This window comes from Cervus canadensis, chromosome 14 (assembly GCF_019320065.1).
Source record: "Cervus canadensis isolate Bull #8, Minnesota chromosome 14, ASM1932006v1, whole genome shotgun sequence".
Taxonomy (NCBI): domain Eukaryota; kingdom Metazoa; phylum Chordata; class Mammalia; order Artiodactyla; family Cervidae; genus Cervus; species Cervus canadensis.
The window spans coordinates 902930-918283 of NC_057399.1; the positions used below are offsets into that span (position 1 = coordinate 902930).

Consider the following 15354-nt stretch of genomic DNA (forward strand, 5'->3'; position numbering starts at 1 on the left):
CACCAGGTGCCAAGAGAGTAGAGGGAAGCCTGAGATGGCTCAGTGTGGGTGGAAAAAGGCCTCAGGGAGATCTTTGCAACCCAGGAAATTGATCAGGAGCAGAATGAGAGGACAGAACGGGCCATGTGACCAAGGTAAATCCCTTCTTCTCCCCGAGCCTCAGCTTCTTCATCTGTATAATGAGTCGGTTGACAAAAATAGAAGGAATCCAAGAGTGGTGGAGGGTGCCCTCCAAGTGGATGCCCCTCAGAGATTAAATTGGGGGTTGAGGCTTTTTCCTCCTTCCTCCCTTAAAGATGTTAGTAGCTGCTTCCTTACATAGGCAAGGAGAAAAGTTGCCAAGAAGCAAATCTTTGTAGTCCTGCAGAGGCTCATTCCCTTCAGTGGTTTCTGTGGGTTACAAAGTGAAGGGCTGGGAGGCTCCATAACCCTCAGGAAAGGGTATAACTGAGAACCAAAACAGTGTGTTTAGATGGTTTGGTTGTTTTTTTTTTTTTTTTTTTTTGATTGTGCTGGGTCTTGGTTACATGTTTATTCTTTAAGCTATAATAATTAAATATGAAATATAAGGATATACTGAGCACCATTGCAAAACAGTTAAATATACATTAAAATCATATGTAGTATTTGAACTTTTTAAAAAAAGAATTCCTTTGGCTGCATTGGGTCCTTTTGTGGCATGCGGGATCCTTCATTGTGGTGCAAAGGCTTCTCTCAAGTTGTGGTGCTCGGGCTCAGTAGTTGCAGGATGTAGTCTTAATTGCCCACGGCATGTAGGAACTTAGCTCCCCAAAGGAGTCAAATCCACGCCCCGTGCCTTGGAAGGTGGATTCTTGATCACGGGACCACCAGAGAAGTCCCAGGATGGGTTTTAGATTCACCTGGTGAGGATTCACCTGGTGAGAAAGGGACAGTAGGGGGGTTTTTGGGGTCAAGACTGTTGGAAATGGCCTAATCCAGCGCTCCTGGGGGTGGCATAAACCTTAGCAAATGGCCATGAGGGGACCTGGAAAAACAGTTGACCCCAAGAGTCATAACTCTTTAAGCTCATATAAGGGCAAGAGGCCCCCAAACTGAGCGTGACACTGGGAGGTCCTCTTCCCTCGAGAGCCACAGAAAGGGAGCATCACTCAGGGACCCAGGACGGCAAGCTGAGCAGAAGGCCCAAGCTCCCGCACGGGGCTCCCGGCCCGAGTCTCCCAGACAGCTCAGGCGGCCTCAGTCTGGCGTCTTCTGCACAAATTCCACAGTGTTCTGGAGCCAGCTCACACCCCAGAGTACTGCAATGCAGGGTGAGCTGTCTGCCAAGGCCTGAATCTTGGCCCCCTCCTGCTCACGCAGTGACAGGGAGTTGAAAGAGCTTGTCCATAGACCCTCTATCTCAGACATTCTAACTTTACAAGTAAGCTCCACGCAAAGAATTTATTCTGGCTCAGTTTAAGGATTGCCTTAGAACTAAACATCAAGTTGTTGCTGGCTTAGTGGCTAGAGTTAGAGAGAAAGGGGCAGAGAAGAAGAAAAAATATGCTGCTAGCTAGGGAGTCTGGGATGGACATGTACACACAGCTGTATTTAAAATGGACAACAAGCAAGGGCCTACTGTTTAGCACAAGGAACTCTGCTCAATGCTTCTGTGATGACCTTAAAGGGAAGGAAATCCTAAAAGTGGGGATATATGTACATGTATGACTGATTCTCTTTGCTATACGTAGAAACTAACACATACTGTAAAGCCAATATACCCCAATAAAAATTTAAAAAAAAGAAAATGGATAACTAACAAGAACCTACTGTATAGCACAGAGAACTCTGATCAATACCCTATAACAACCTAAGTGGGAAAAAAATTTGAAAAAGGACATGTGTATAGGTACAGATGGATCTCTTTGTTGTATACCTGAAACTATCACAACATTTTTAATCAACTATACTCCATATAAAATTAAAAGCTTTTTTAAAATGGAAGCAGTTAAGGTTTTCTGAAGTCCCCAAAGCAGTTAATTATAATAAGAAAATATCAATGTCTAACTTCAGTAATTCAGCTTAAGTAAGGAAATCCACTGTAGGTTAAACTTTTGAATCTTGATATTGATAACAAGGGGGTGACAGAATCACAGGATTTATGAGCTGGAAAGCAATGTAAAATATATATGGCTTGAGATGTAGAGAAATCAAGAGACTTGTTGTATGGGCGCAGAGCTAGCAAATGACAGAGCAATAGCTAGAAGCCAAGAATGGACCCCACAAGTCCCATGTTTTTCGATGCACAATTACAGTCTTATTACTTTAAATTATTATCTATTATGGTTTAATATTCTGGAAGATGTTTATAAATTATTCTTCTATTTTATTTGTCCCAGAGTTTAAAAAAGAAAAAGAGTTTTAAGTATGTTATGATTAAAGCTATCAAGTGAAATCATAGAAAATCTACCAAAAAGTTTTACCAAAATAAAGCAGATAATTTTTAACTACTAAAAAAATTCTACTCCAGCTGCTAGGCCAGTGGCTTGCTGAAGAACACTTTAGAATACATTATAAACAGTGTCTTGGAATTCCAGAGTGTTTTCACACCTGCCTGTGGAAAGAATAAAAGGATGGAGGGCCTTGATCTTCACCCCGTGACTCAGGAACTCTTTTGTTTAAACAACGTTTGCATAGGATCTTAGCCACAAGCACAAAAGAGTCTCAGTACAGCCCATGTATCCTGGCCTTTATTTCAACTTTGTAAGGAGCAGCAATTAGTCTGATCAAAGTTTGGAAACTTATTTTTCAACTAAAGCAAACACTGAGAAGTCAGGTAAAACAGCAAGGTTTTACATTTTGCCTTTAATATCTAAAATGAAAAACCAGGTGGAAAGGAGAAAGTAGTTCCCCTGGGGTTTAAAACACTTAATCATAGTGCATACATGGGAAGCCACTTCAGTGGTGTCCAATTCTCCGTGACCTACAGACTGCAGCCCACCAGGCTCCTCTGTCCATGGGATTCTCCAGGCAAGAATGCTGGAGTGGATTGCTGTGCCCTCCTCCAGGGGACCTTCCCGACTGGTTTCATACTAAACTGTAACCAGAATGGATGGGTGTGAACTGGCCATATCTCTTATTCTTCCCTGTAATTGTTCAAGCACTCCCTTCCCTTTTCCACTATATTACACTGATTTATTGGCAGCCCACTCCAATATTCTTGCCTGGGAAATCCCATGGATAGAGGAGCCTAGCAGGCTACAGTCCGCGGGGTCACAAAATAGTCCGACAGAATTTATGGACTAGACACTGGAGCAGAGAGAGCAGAGGGGTGGGTGGGCCGTCCCAGGAAGTCTACTGTAGAATCCGCTGCCATTGCTCCTTGCCGCCGCAAGGTGGCGCTTTTGGCAACCCTCTCAATACAGGCGCTTTGACCAGATCCTGGAGGGAACCTGCCACAGATGTTCCCAGCAGGCCGCCCCACACCTTCAGCACCGACCTCACCCCAGGGGCCCTAAAGTTGCAATTCCTGCAGTTAGATTGCCCGGCCCTGTCTCAGATACCAGCGCTACCCCCTCCTGACCCTTGCCCCTAAGGGAATTCATCCCCAGGGGTAAGGACATTTTTCCTCTTCAGTTCTCAAAACACAAAGGTTGTGATACACCCCAGGGTTACTTCGCTGCATCTTCCCAGGGGACGTTCCCTCCTTGTCTCTGGGGGCCCTACACCCAGCCTTCTAGGAAAGGAGGCCACCCTCAGGGACTCCAGTGGGCTCACCCTATAGCTCTCCTTCAGAAAGCTCGCAAAATGATTCCAGGGGCTCACCTTCTCCATTCTGACAGCGGGCTACCCTCGGAAAATCCAATACGGTTTCCTGGAACCTTCTTTTATTTATTTATTTCAACTTTTAAAGGAGGGTGGGGGGCACAAGTTGAATTTCTGGTCAGACAACCCACTAGATTATTAATAGGCTCTTTTAGTTGTTATTGAAATAAGATATACATCCACTGTTAAAATATGTTCTGAGAAAGCAGCTTCTCAATAAAGAGCAGCAAAAAATGACCATGGTTTAATACGGTCCCAACCCCTTTGCCCTTGGTTATAATGGCAAATAGTCACTGCTCAGGGCTTCCCCAATGGTGCAGTGGTAAAGAATCCGCCTGCAAAGGAGATGGGATTTGGATCCCTGGATCAGGAAGGAAGATCCTCTGGAGGTGGAAATGATAACCCACTCCAGTATTCCTGCCTGGGAAATCCCATGGACAGAGGAGCCTGGTGGGTTACAGTCCATGGGGTCACAAAGAGTTGGACATGACTGAAGTGACTTAGCGCGCGCGTGCACACACACACACACACGCACATGGACAGAGGAGCCTGGTGGGTTACAGTCCATGGGGTCACAAAGAGTTGGACATGACTGAAGTGACTTAGCATGCGCACACACACACACACACACACACACACACACACACACACACACACATATATATAATGGTAAATAGTTCTTGCTCACTTCATCAGGGGATAGTGAAGGGATGTTACCTGGATGTAGCTCCCGAACCAGAAAATCTTCAGTTTCTGCCATTTCCTGTTATGTAACCGCCTGCCTTTGTCCACTTAGAGCATCAGCCTGAAAAATACAAAGTACAGGGTGGGGGTGGGGAGGAGTAGACAGCAGAAATTATAAATACACAACAAAAACTAAAAAGAACAAGTGATTTTGCTTAAGCTTTGTCTCCCCAATTAGATACCAAGTTTCTAAAGGGCAATGGCTATTCTACCTTATCTTTGAATCCTTTATAACAGCTTGTCCACTGTGTGTTGGTTTAAATATGACAAAAGTCCATGTTTGACTATTGATTTTCAGCATTAGTTGAATCCATAGAATTTTTTTTTCTTTTCTGGAGCAAAAGAAATGACTATTTATTGCTGATGGTGCTAAATAATACCACGTTGGAAGACAGTTTGTCCACTTGTTACAATACTGAGCATACTCAGCATTGATCTGGCAGTCATAAATACAGTATTTATACCAAAGAGTTGACAGCTGTTTCCACACAAAAAACTACACATGAATGTATATAGCAGATTTTTAAAAGAAATTCTTGGAATTTGTTTTTTTTTGTCGTTAATTTTTATTGGAGTATAGTTACTTTACAATGTTTTAGTTCTACTGCACAGCAAAATAAACCAACCATACATATACATATATCCCCCACTGTTTTTTATCCATTGACCTTTAAACTGAAATGACCTGAAATCTTGAAGGCAGCTCAGTATGAAAAGACAATAAACCTCTAACGACCAGAGCCTTGAAGGTGAAGTTACACAGCTTTGCTGTTTGGGGAGACATCAGCGCCCCCACCAGGTAAGCCTGGAGCCCCTGGGCCACTGAGCCACGCTGAGTCCCAGCGGGTCTCAGCAAGAATTGGGGAGATGGATGGAACATCTGATATTCCTGGGGTCCCCTGGAGTTGCTCTGGAGGATGCTGAGAGGGGAAGAAGAGACGCAGTAACTGTTAGGTTCTCTGGGTCTTCCTCACCACCCCACCCGGCACTGCAATCAGGGAGACGCCCCTATTCGGGATTATGTCAGCTCTGCCTCATGGGGCATCTGTCGGGGGGGAGGTACCTCCAAAAAAAGAAGTGTCGGATCCAACCTGTCTCCAGTCCTGGGAGACAGGGACTGAACACAGAGGGAGAACTGGATCCACAAACCCTCGGAACAGCGGGTGCTGACGTCCTGGGCTGTTTCTGCCTCCACACATCAGGCAGGAGCTGAGGGACACAGTCGGGGGCGCCCCAAGTGCTTCCTCTCCGTATTCTGACGTTGCTGATTGGACTACTCAGCTGCATAATTCAAAAGCAGAGAGTCACCAGCCTTTCTGAAATATGCAAAAGCTCAACGGACCTGTCAACCCCCAGTAGACATATGGCCGTTACTTAGGGAGACTGTGCCTCATTTACGTATCACTTCCAAATGAAAATCGCAGCTGCTCAGTCAAAAGAGCCACTTACACTTAGTTCGGCTCATGGGTATCAACAGAACAAATGGTTTCTGTTCCTGGTGGGTGTTGGTGAGCGTGGTGTGAACTCTGCTATGTACACATTCTTGAGCCTCTGCTAGAGTTCCTCATCTCTCCATTCCTCACTTGGGCTCAGACCACCCCAAACTCCTTACAGTCCTCCGAGGCAGGGGAGTCAAGAAGAAACGTGCTCCCCTCTTCTTCCTGGTGAATTCCTACTCTTTCTTCAGCATCTCGTTTGCACATTTCCTCTGTGCAGCTGTGTCCTGGTTCCCATTCATTCCCCTCTTGTGTCACCGCTGGTCCGAGCACACCTGAGTTATATACTTGTGATTCTTTCTTTATGTCTGAGCTGTCCGAGGTCACGGCTGCATTTGTTTCAATGTTGTATTTCTATCATGAACGGCAATGATCAATCATAATGTGGAATTAATTAATCACAGTGGATGGGAGGCTTTTGATGAGCTTCCGTGGCAAAGGGTGTTTAAACGCTGACTCTGTTTTTAAATATTTCTGTATTTGGCTGCATGGGTCTTTGTTGAAGCTGCAGGATCTTCACTGCGTCATGTGGGAGTTTTTGTTGCATGAATTCTCTAGTTGCGGTACTCAGGCTTCAGTAGTTGCAGTGCTCAGGCTTAGCTGCTTCACGGCACGTGGGATATTGGTTCCCCAACCAGGTATCGAACTCATGTCCCCTGCATTGCAAGGCGAATTCTTAACCACTGGACCACCAGGGAAGCCACTCAAATTAGTTTTTGATAGGACTGTTCCATAGGAACTGGGAATGTTTAGCTTGAGGGAAGGAAGACATGGGCTGAAGCAGAAGATGTGGGGAGGACCTTGTGTGTTCTTCAAATACTTAACCTTCGAGTTGAATATAATAGTGAGATAATACCTGCTCCAGTGGTGCCAAGAGGGGACAACTAGATCCGCTAGGTGGAAAGTAGAAGAAAGTACATTTTGCTGAACATTTCTCTGTCTTCAGAGTTGTCCAAAATGGAATGAACTCCCTTAGCAAGTATTGAATTTTCTGCTCCTAGAAGCGTCTAAATCTTCACTGTTATGATCACCTAATAACAGCATTGAACTAGATGGGCTTTAAGGCTTCTTCAAATCCCAAGACACCGTGTTCTTGCTTGAAATGTTCATCAGTAAAGCTGGTGGTAGGAGGGCTCTATGAGGTTACTAAAATTCATGAGTGTTTCCTGGTTGGATATGCTAAACCTCGGCAAAACCTAGGCAAGTTAGGAGAAAAAATATGATAGTGCCTAACAATAACTTTAGATGCGAAACTAGGAATTGCCCCCTGGAAAGGTATCTGTTGTTTTCTGAAGATGGCAGTTCCATGAGCCATAGTCACACACACAAAATATTAAACGTCATATCACAGTGGGCTCTGGAAACAACAAATGTGTGGTCCTTCCGGGGTACAGAGCCACTGTAGACCTTCAACCGGTTGTGCTAGTTAGTGCCAGGAACAAATACAGAAGATGGATCAGGTTTCCCCGCCTGCCAACACAGGGGACGCGGGTTCGATCCCTAGGTCGGGAAGATCCCCTGGAGAAGGAAATGGCAACCCACTCCAGTGTTCATGGCTGGGAAATCCCATGGACAGAGGAGCCTGCCAGGCTGCAGTCCATGGGGTCGCAAAAGAGTCGGACATGACTGAGCAACTAAACAAACACAATTGTCAAAAGTAACACAATTGATAATATGGTAATTTCAGGTTCATTTTGCTTTAAAGAGCAAAAGACCCATAGTCCCTCCTCAAATTACGTTGGGCTCCACTTTCTCCCCAAAAAAGGCAGCAACTGTGGTGTGTTTGTGAAAACTGTTTCTGCAGAGAAGCAGCTGAAAACGTCCACACGTCTGGCTCACGGGGGCAAGGTTTTGATGTGTGGTTTATTTCGCTTGTATTTCAACGTGCGGTTAGCATTTAAGTTTTGATTTGAGTACTTATTTACATTCATGTGCAGAGAGCCCAAGAATAGCATCTTTTAAAAGGGACTCTGCATATTTAGCTAGATGTGGGAAGGCTGCACAGAACCAGTTTCCTGTCAAATAATTGTGACTTTTGACAGTTTTTCTTGCTTCTCTCACTCTCCCTTTCCTCTTTTTGTATTTGCTTACTCTCTTTTTTTTCTTAAGAGAACATAACAGAGGTGACTCCAAGGTAGTGGTCATTCCTGTCCTAGAAGAGCTTCCGAGAGTGGAATGAAATCATGTGCTTGAGCCCCTTCTACAGATGTGGACACTGAGGCCTGGAGAGGGGAAGGGACCTGTCCAAGGTCACACAGTGAGCCCAAGTTCGGGGTTCTCCTCATTCCACCAAGAAACCTCTAACTGGTACTATTTAAACCATCTCTGGAGCTTCAGAGTGAGAGATGGAGAGAACAGGGCCCACAAATGACGGGGTCCCTTTCATGCATGAGGAGGCATTTGGGGAGTGAAGGCTGTCGAGTAGGAGGGAGAATGGGAGCTTGATGTAATTGGGCTTAAGGACACCAACTGAAGCTACTGCCCTCAGAATAAAACAAGCCAGACTGTCGGGGGGCGGGGGGGGTTGGGGGGTGCACATGAGCATGCGTGATTGTGTGTGTGTTGGGGGGTGGGGGGCGTTGGCGTTGAGTAGTTCATTTATCTGCCTTCAGTCCATGTCCACTGCAGAATTTAATGTGTTTATTAAGAATTACAGACGTCTAAGTCTCTTCTTCTTTAGTCTGAATCTTGTCCCACCCTCCCTTGCTTCACATCATTAACCTCTCCCGACATGATTCTTGCTTTCCTTTCATTTCCAGTCCCTGACCCCAGCCCCCCACCAAGGCAGCACTAATAGGAAAAAATTACTTAAATTAGCAAAGTTCCTTGAAGGGGCATTTTGATCATTCACATTGGTTTCTTCCCTACTTTTAATAAATGTGGGAAGTGCTCAGTACATAGTGAGCACTGAGTAAATATTTGTTGAATGAAGTGTGTCTTTTAAACATATTCTTGGATGGTAAAATTAATAACGGCAGGAATTATATTCATTCATTCAGCAAATATTTGTTAAGTGTTTACTATGTGCCAGACACGGTTCTAGGTCCTGGGGACACATGAGGAAAGAAAATGGGCAAGGTGTCGGCCCACCCAGGGTTACGGTCCAGACTGTGAGGGATGCCATGGGAAAAGCACTCAGGATTTGGAGTCAGACTGCCTGGACTTGGGGATCCTGCCCTGGTACTTCAGTGTGACACTTAAAGCACTCAACCTCTCTGAGTCTCAGTTTATCCACATATAAGATGAGAATAGAAAAATACTTCACGTCCGGAGTTCATTGTGAGGGCTGTATGTGACATGGATGCAAAGCTGGTCTACAGACACATGCGCTCAGTCATGTCTGACTCTGCTTCAGTTCCATGGGCTGTAGCCCGCCAGGCTCCTCTGTCCGTGTGATCTCCCAGGCAAGAGTCCTGGAGTGTGTTGCCATTTATTCTCCAGGGCCTCTTTCCGACCCAGGGATTGAACCTGCGTCACCTGTGTCTCCTGCATCTGCAGCCAGATTCTTTACCACTGAGCCACCTGGGAAGCCCCACAGACACTTATGCACCTCTACAAAGGGCATTGACTTTCAGACTATTTGGTGAAGATAGGTTAACAAGAAATCGGTACTAATATTTACCTGGGCAAAGTCACCTTATTTGGGCAGGGGGAACAGCTGCCACCATAACTGATAAACTGACCCCCATTCTTGTTCCCACTGACGAAGCATCTTCAGGGTTCTATGCCCTTGGGAGCATCTTGTCCCCTCCCACAGGGAGGTAATTGAGGAATGAAATAAGAACAAGGAGCAGATTCTTAAAAATGGAATGTTGTGGATTTATCTCCTCTCTTTTTATTTTTTATTTTTTCTCCTCTCTCTTTTTTTTTTTTTTAACACTTAAATACTTTTGGTGTTGGCAGAAATTCCTAACCACTTTATTGGACATTGCACAGCTCTTCCAAACTGGGTACACTCTGAAGGGACAATTGAAACACAGTAGCTTAGAAGCAAAAGTGAAGCAAGGGCCATGAAACTCCCAGAGGAAAAGAGTTATGTTTTCAGCATTAATGCATCAGCTTCTGGGTGCAACATTAGAAGCATGGCTGCCAGAGGTAGATACAGTAGAGGAGGTAGGACTTTTTTCAGTCCTTCTCCCCCAGGTGACTAGATAAGTAAAATAAGCAGATATTTTCATTACATACTTTATCAGATTTTACGGAAATGAACTTGAATCCTTTCATATTGCTCGCCCAAGCTTGCCAAAGTTAATGAGGCATAAGATGATGTTAATATTAAACTCAGTATTAGTTTTGTATTAATGTATTTAATATTAATGGTGCCTGGAATACATGTTTTCTTTGGGGAGGAAGCATTGATGACTTGCCTAAGATCACAGTGTTATAAAATTCAAACTAAGTCCCAGTTCTCTAGATTTCTAGTTTATTGGCCTTTACATAGCCTTAAAATTCACTTAAGTAAAGTAAAAATCACTTTCCCTCAAGAAATAACTGACTTTAGGAAAATCACGAGGAGAAGAGACGAGTCTTCCACACAGAAAAATTCCAAACAATTTCTGAAGATGCTTCACCCTGAAGAAAAGGGAACTTAATCCCCCACTCCTTGGGCATGGGCCTCACAGAGTAACTTCCTTCCAAGGGGGACAGGATGGAAAGAAGGGGAAAAAAGAGTAGCTTTACAGTAGAGAGACTTGGCAAATACTCCCTCGGCCAGATGACCAAGGTCAACAACAAGTGTCATAAATCATCTTGATGATATGTATCTTTGATGTGACGGGATGGGAATGACCTTTAACTCTCTGATCTGCCACCCTAAACCCGCAACTCCTATGAATCCTACAGAAGAGCTGACCAGGACTCCTCAAAACTGTCAAAGTCATCAAACACAAGATCACAGCCAAGAAGAGACATGACAACTCAATGTAATACATGTTCTGGATAGGATTCTTTTTAAAAAAAAAAAAATACCAAAAACATTTTGTATTGGGGTAGAGCCAACTAACAGTGTTGTGATGGTTTCAGGGGAACAGCGAAGGGACTCAGCCATACATATGCATGTATCCATTCTCTCCCAAATCCCCCGCCCCTAGATAGGATTCTAAAACAGAAAAAAAGACATTAGATAACAGCTAAGAAAATCGGAATGAAGGATAACCTTTAGGGTTCCCTGGTGGTCCAGACAGTAAAGAACCTGTCTGCCAATGCAGGAGACCCCAGTTCGATCCCTGGAGAAGGGAATGGCTACCCACTCCAGTATTCTTATCATGGACAGAGGAGCCTGGTGGGTTACAGTCCACGGGGTCGCAAGACACAACTGAGCGACTAACACATTCACTTTCTTTTCCTTTCACTCTTCTTCTTTTAGTTAATAATACTACTACAAATGTTGGTTCATTAATTATAAAAAATGTACCTTTACTAACGTAAGATGAGAGAAGAAGTTGGTTGTGAATTCTATGGAAACTACCATCATCTCCATTTTTCTCTATATTTTAATCAATCATAAGTTACAGCATAAATTGCATAAGAAAAACAACTTACCAGATGTCACTTTGCATGCTACAGCTCCAAAATTCCACAAAGACAGTGGCAACGTCTTTGCCTTGGTCGAGGTATGTGGAACCAGCTGGGGTAGAGAGTCCTTTGTGGCCACCGTCATAAAGCCACATTTACACAAGCAGAAGTGAAACTAATTTGCCATCAGAGAGCTATTTATGACAGTCTCCGCCCTCATAAATAGATATGTACTATTTGCGCCTTTCATTTAAACTTAAGTTGTATGTGAACTGGGGCACTCCTAATTTTCTCTTCACTATGCCTACACATTAGTCACTTTTCCTTTCCAAATGGATTGCAGCCTCCACCCTGCAGTATCCTTTCCTTGAGGATGAGAGTTATTCTGATGGATCTGATTTAACACAAGCAGCAAGGAAAAACGCCGCAGTCCCAAGAGAGACGAAGTATGGGTTCCCCCCACCCCAAATAGGAGACAAGTGGGAGAGATGGATAATATGAGATGATGAAGATAAGCTGATTCTTGATACATAATGCTGAAATTCACCAAAACCAAATGACATTGGATCATGTGACTGTAGAAATGAATGTCATACAGTTTTAAATAACTCCTTCTGGAACTTAAATTTTACGTCCACATTTTTAAAAACAGAACATAAAAACAAGGATTTTTGAAATGCCATCCAGGAGAAGAAAGCAGAACCTTTTCCTCCTTGCTGTAACCCAAATAGTCACATCAAAGTCAGGGAGAAAATCTGTTTTTTTAACCTTCAGCTTCAGGTAGGGTTTGACCTTCAAAGACAGAGTCAATCATTACTAGGTTACCACTCAGTAACTGCAGGTATGTTTATAGTCCAAAGTGGGAAGGCAACAAAAGGTCAGAAAGAATGTGGTCTTAAAAACTGCTTGCAACTTTTAGCAAGATGGTGTGCCTCATCCATTAGAAAACCATAGAAGTTCCAATATAGAGTTCAAAACAAAGAAAATCAACATGAACTACCATCACTAGTGCTGGATTTCTTTGGGCTGAAATCATAACATATATTCATGTTCTGTGAGCTTAGCTCTCCCTCTGCTGGCTGTTTCTCTGTTTCAATAGTCACCTGTATTCTTAACCAGAGGTACTGCTCAAGTGTGTGCATGCTATGTCTGACTCTTTGCGACCCCCGTGGACTGTATCCCCACCAGGTTCCTCTGTCCATGGGATTCTCCAGGCAAGAATACTGGAGTGGGTTGTCATTTTCTTCTCCAGGGCATCTTTCCTGTGCCAGAGATTGAACTCACATCGCCTGTGCCTCCTGAATTGGCAGGCAGGTTCTTTACCACTGAGCCACCAGGGAAGCCCCTAATAACTAAAATGAATTTCGGTCATTTTTAAAACTGGGTTCATTAAGGTGGCCTTTGGTACTCTTGGACACCTGAATGCTAGCTCCATTAGAAGTTTGGGCAAGCTACCAAGCTGAATTTTCATTGAACTCACTAGAAACATTGAAGCAACTGAAAGAGAACTTCCACAGAGTCCCACCATCACACCCAAGCCTCCCTCAGGACATATATCACTGGCTCTGCCTTCCAGCCTGGAAATAGATGAACTACGAATACGCCCCATTTATGGGAAAGAATTCTGGGAAAGACTGAGGGCAGGAGGAGAAGGGTGTGGCAGAGAATGAGGTGCTTGAATGGCATCACTGATTCAACGGACATGAGTTTGAGCAAGCTCTGGGAGACGGTGAAGGACAGGGAAGCCTGGCGTGCTGCAGTCCATAGGGTCGCAAAGTCAGACACGACCGAGTCACTGAACAGTGCCTGTGCCCATCAAAAGCTAATCCTTTCTCTCAGGCACCAGATCCCATTCCTTCTGTCCAACCGCAGGACGAGGGAGACTACCTCCCCCTCTTCATTCATCAGATTTTCAGTATCCCCTGGATTATTCCCATAGGCAAACAAACATGCTGTTACTTATTCCATTTTAACAAATGCTCCCTCTGACCCCAGCTTCCCTGCCAGCTGCTGTCCCATTTCTCTGTATTTTATGGCGAACCCCCTCAAGAGTTGTTTCTAAAGCTGCTGTCTCAAAGCTCTCTCCTTTTAATCATCAACCCACTCCAGTTACGCCTTCACCTCTACCACTCTGTGAAACTGCTTGTGTCAGAGTCTCCGGTGACCCTAGTTAATGTTCAACCCTCCTCTTTGTTGACCCATCAATGGCATTTGATCCAGGGGATCGCTCCCTCCTCAACCACACTCGCCTAGTTTCCTTCCCACCTCCTGGTTGCACCTCCTGAGCCTCCTTTCCTACTTACTCCTATTTCTTGGTGATAATAGAATACCCCAAAGCTTAATCTTTGGTCTCTTTTCTTTCTATCGCACTCTTTTCTTTTGTCTCACATCTGTATCACCCATATGCCCATCACCCTCATTTGGTACTTCCAGCCCCAATCTCTTTCATGTCTTACAGCTCACAAGGTATCCCAAACACAACATATCCAAATTAACCCCCTATTCCTCCGAAACCCCACTCCACCTACAGTGTTCCCCAGTTCAGCTCATGACAGCTACATCCAGTCCCTCATCCAAATCCTTCCATGTCACCCTTGATGTTGATGCCTGTCTTTCTCCCACACTCCACATCTGGCCATCAGGAAGTCTTGCTGAAACCATTAAAGCAGATTCAGAATCTGAACATCTCACCACCCCCACTGCTTCCTCTCCTACTCAAGTCATAATCATCTCTGGTCTTGTTCAATGGTTCCCAAATTCTGCTGCACTTTGGGATCACCCAAGAATCTTAAAAAATACTAATGCCTGGCTGCCACCCCCTTGATATGTTGATTTAATTGGCACAGGGTGTGACCTGGGTACTGGGATTTTTCACCCCTCTCTAGGTGAATCTCATGAGCATCAAAATTTGGGAATCCCTGGCATAGATGCAATAATAGCCACCTAACTGATCTCCCCACTTCTACACTTCTCCCTACAATCCATTCTCAACACAACAAATAGACTTAAAAAGATTTTTTATTCGTCTATTTTTTGCTGCACTGGGTCTTTGTTGCCACACACAGGTTTTCTCTAGTCGTGGTGAGCAGGGGCTTTTCTGTGTTGCGGTGAGCAGTCTTCTCATTGTGGTGGCTTCTCATTGCGGAGCGTGGGCTCTAGAGCACGCGGGCTCAGTAGTTGTGGCGGATGGATTTAGTTGCCCCATGGCATGTGGAATCTTCCCGGCCCAGAGATCGAACTTGTGTCCCCTGCATTGTCAGGATTCTTAACCACTCAACCACCAGGGAAGGCCAGAGGTAATTTTAAATTATAAATTAGATTATAGCTCTGCTAAAAAGCTCTCCAGTGGCACTCCACGTGACTGAGAGTAAAAGGCAAAGGCTATACACTGGCCTACAAGATCTTACATGAGCTGCAGTGTCCCCCACCCCACCTCACCCCATCACTTCTCTGACCTCTGTTACACTTCACCTCACTCACCGCTCAAATGCCAGCTACCTCCTTGCTTTCTATGAACACACCAGGGATCTTCTCACCCTCGGACCTTTATGCTAAGTTTCCCCTCTATTTGAAAGACTCTTCCCCCAGATATCTGCATATCAAATATTAGCTCAAATATTGCATTCTCAATTATAATTTAAAATCTCTTTCTCTTGTGTGAGGCTAAAAAGTGATGAGGTAGAGGATGGTATCTTCAGATAAGGAAGATTGGGGAAAGGGCAGAGTTGGAGTAAAAGTGTAGTTCCTTTGAGGACATGTTAAGTTTCTGATACACATTACACACACAGACCTAACACAGTGTCAAGTAGGGGAG

At 44.4% G+C, this 15354-nt stretch overlaps 1 protein-coding gene across 6 annotated transcripts in view; it reads right to left on the reverse strand.

The window, feature by feature from the left end:
• NUGGC (nuclear GTPase, germinal center associated) overlaps window positions 1–15354 on the reverse strand; it is a 53493-nt gene that overhangs the window by 36775 nt on the left and 1364 nt on the right. For 2 of the 6 annotated variants that reach the window (XM_043486684.1, XM_043486681.1), the window contains exons 1-2: window positions 11568–11698; window positions 4504–4591 (exon numbers count right to left, since the gene is read on the reverse strand). In XM_043486684.1, coding sequence (XP_043342619.1) covers window positions 4504–4546 — 43 coding nt within the window. In that variant the 5' untranslated portion in view covers window positions 4547–4591; window positions 11568–11698. Of the gene's footprint in view, window positions 1–4503; window positions 4592–5593; window positions 5698–11567; window positions 11700–15354 lie in introns of those variants that run through there. The other 4 variants (XM_043486686.1, XM_043486685.1, XM_043486683.1 and 1 more) reach the window with 4 other exon arrangements.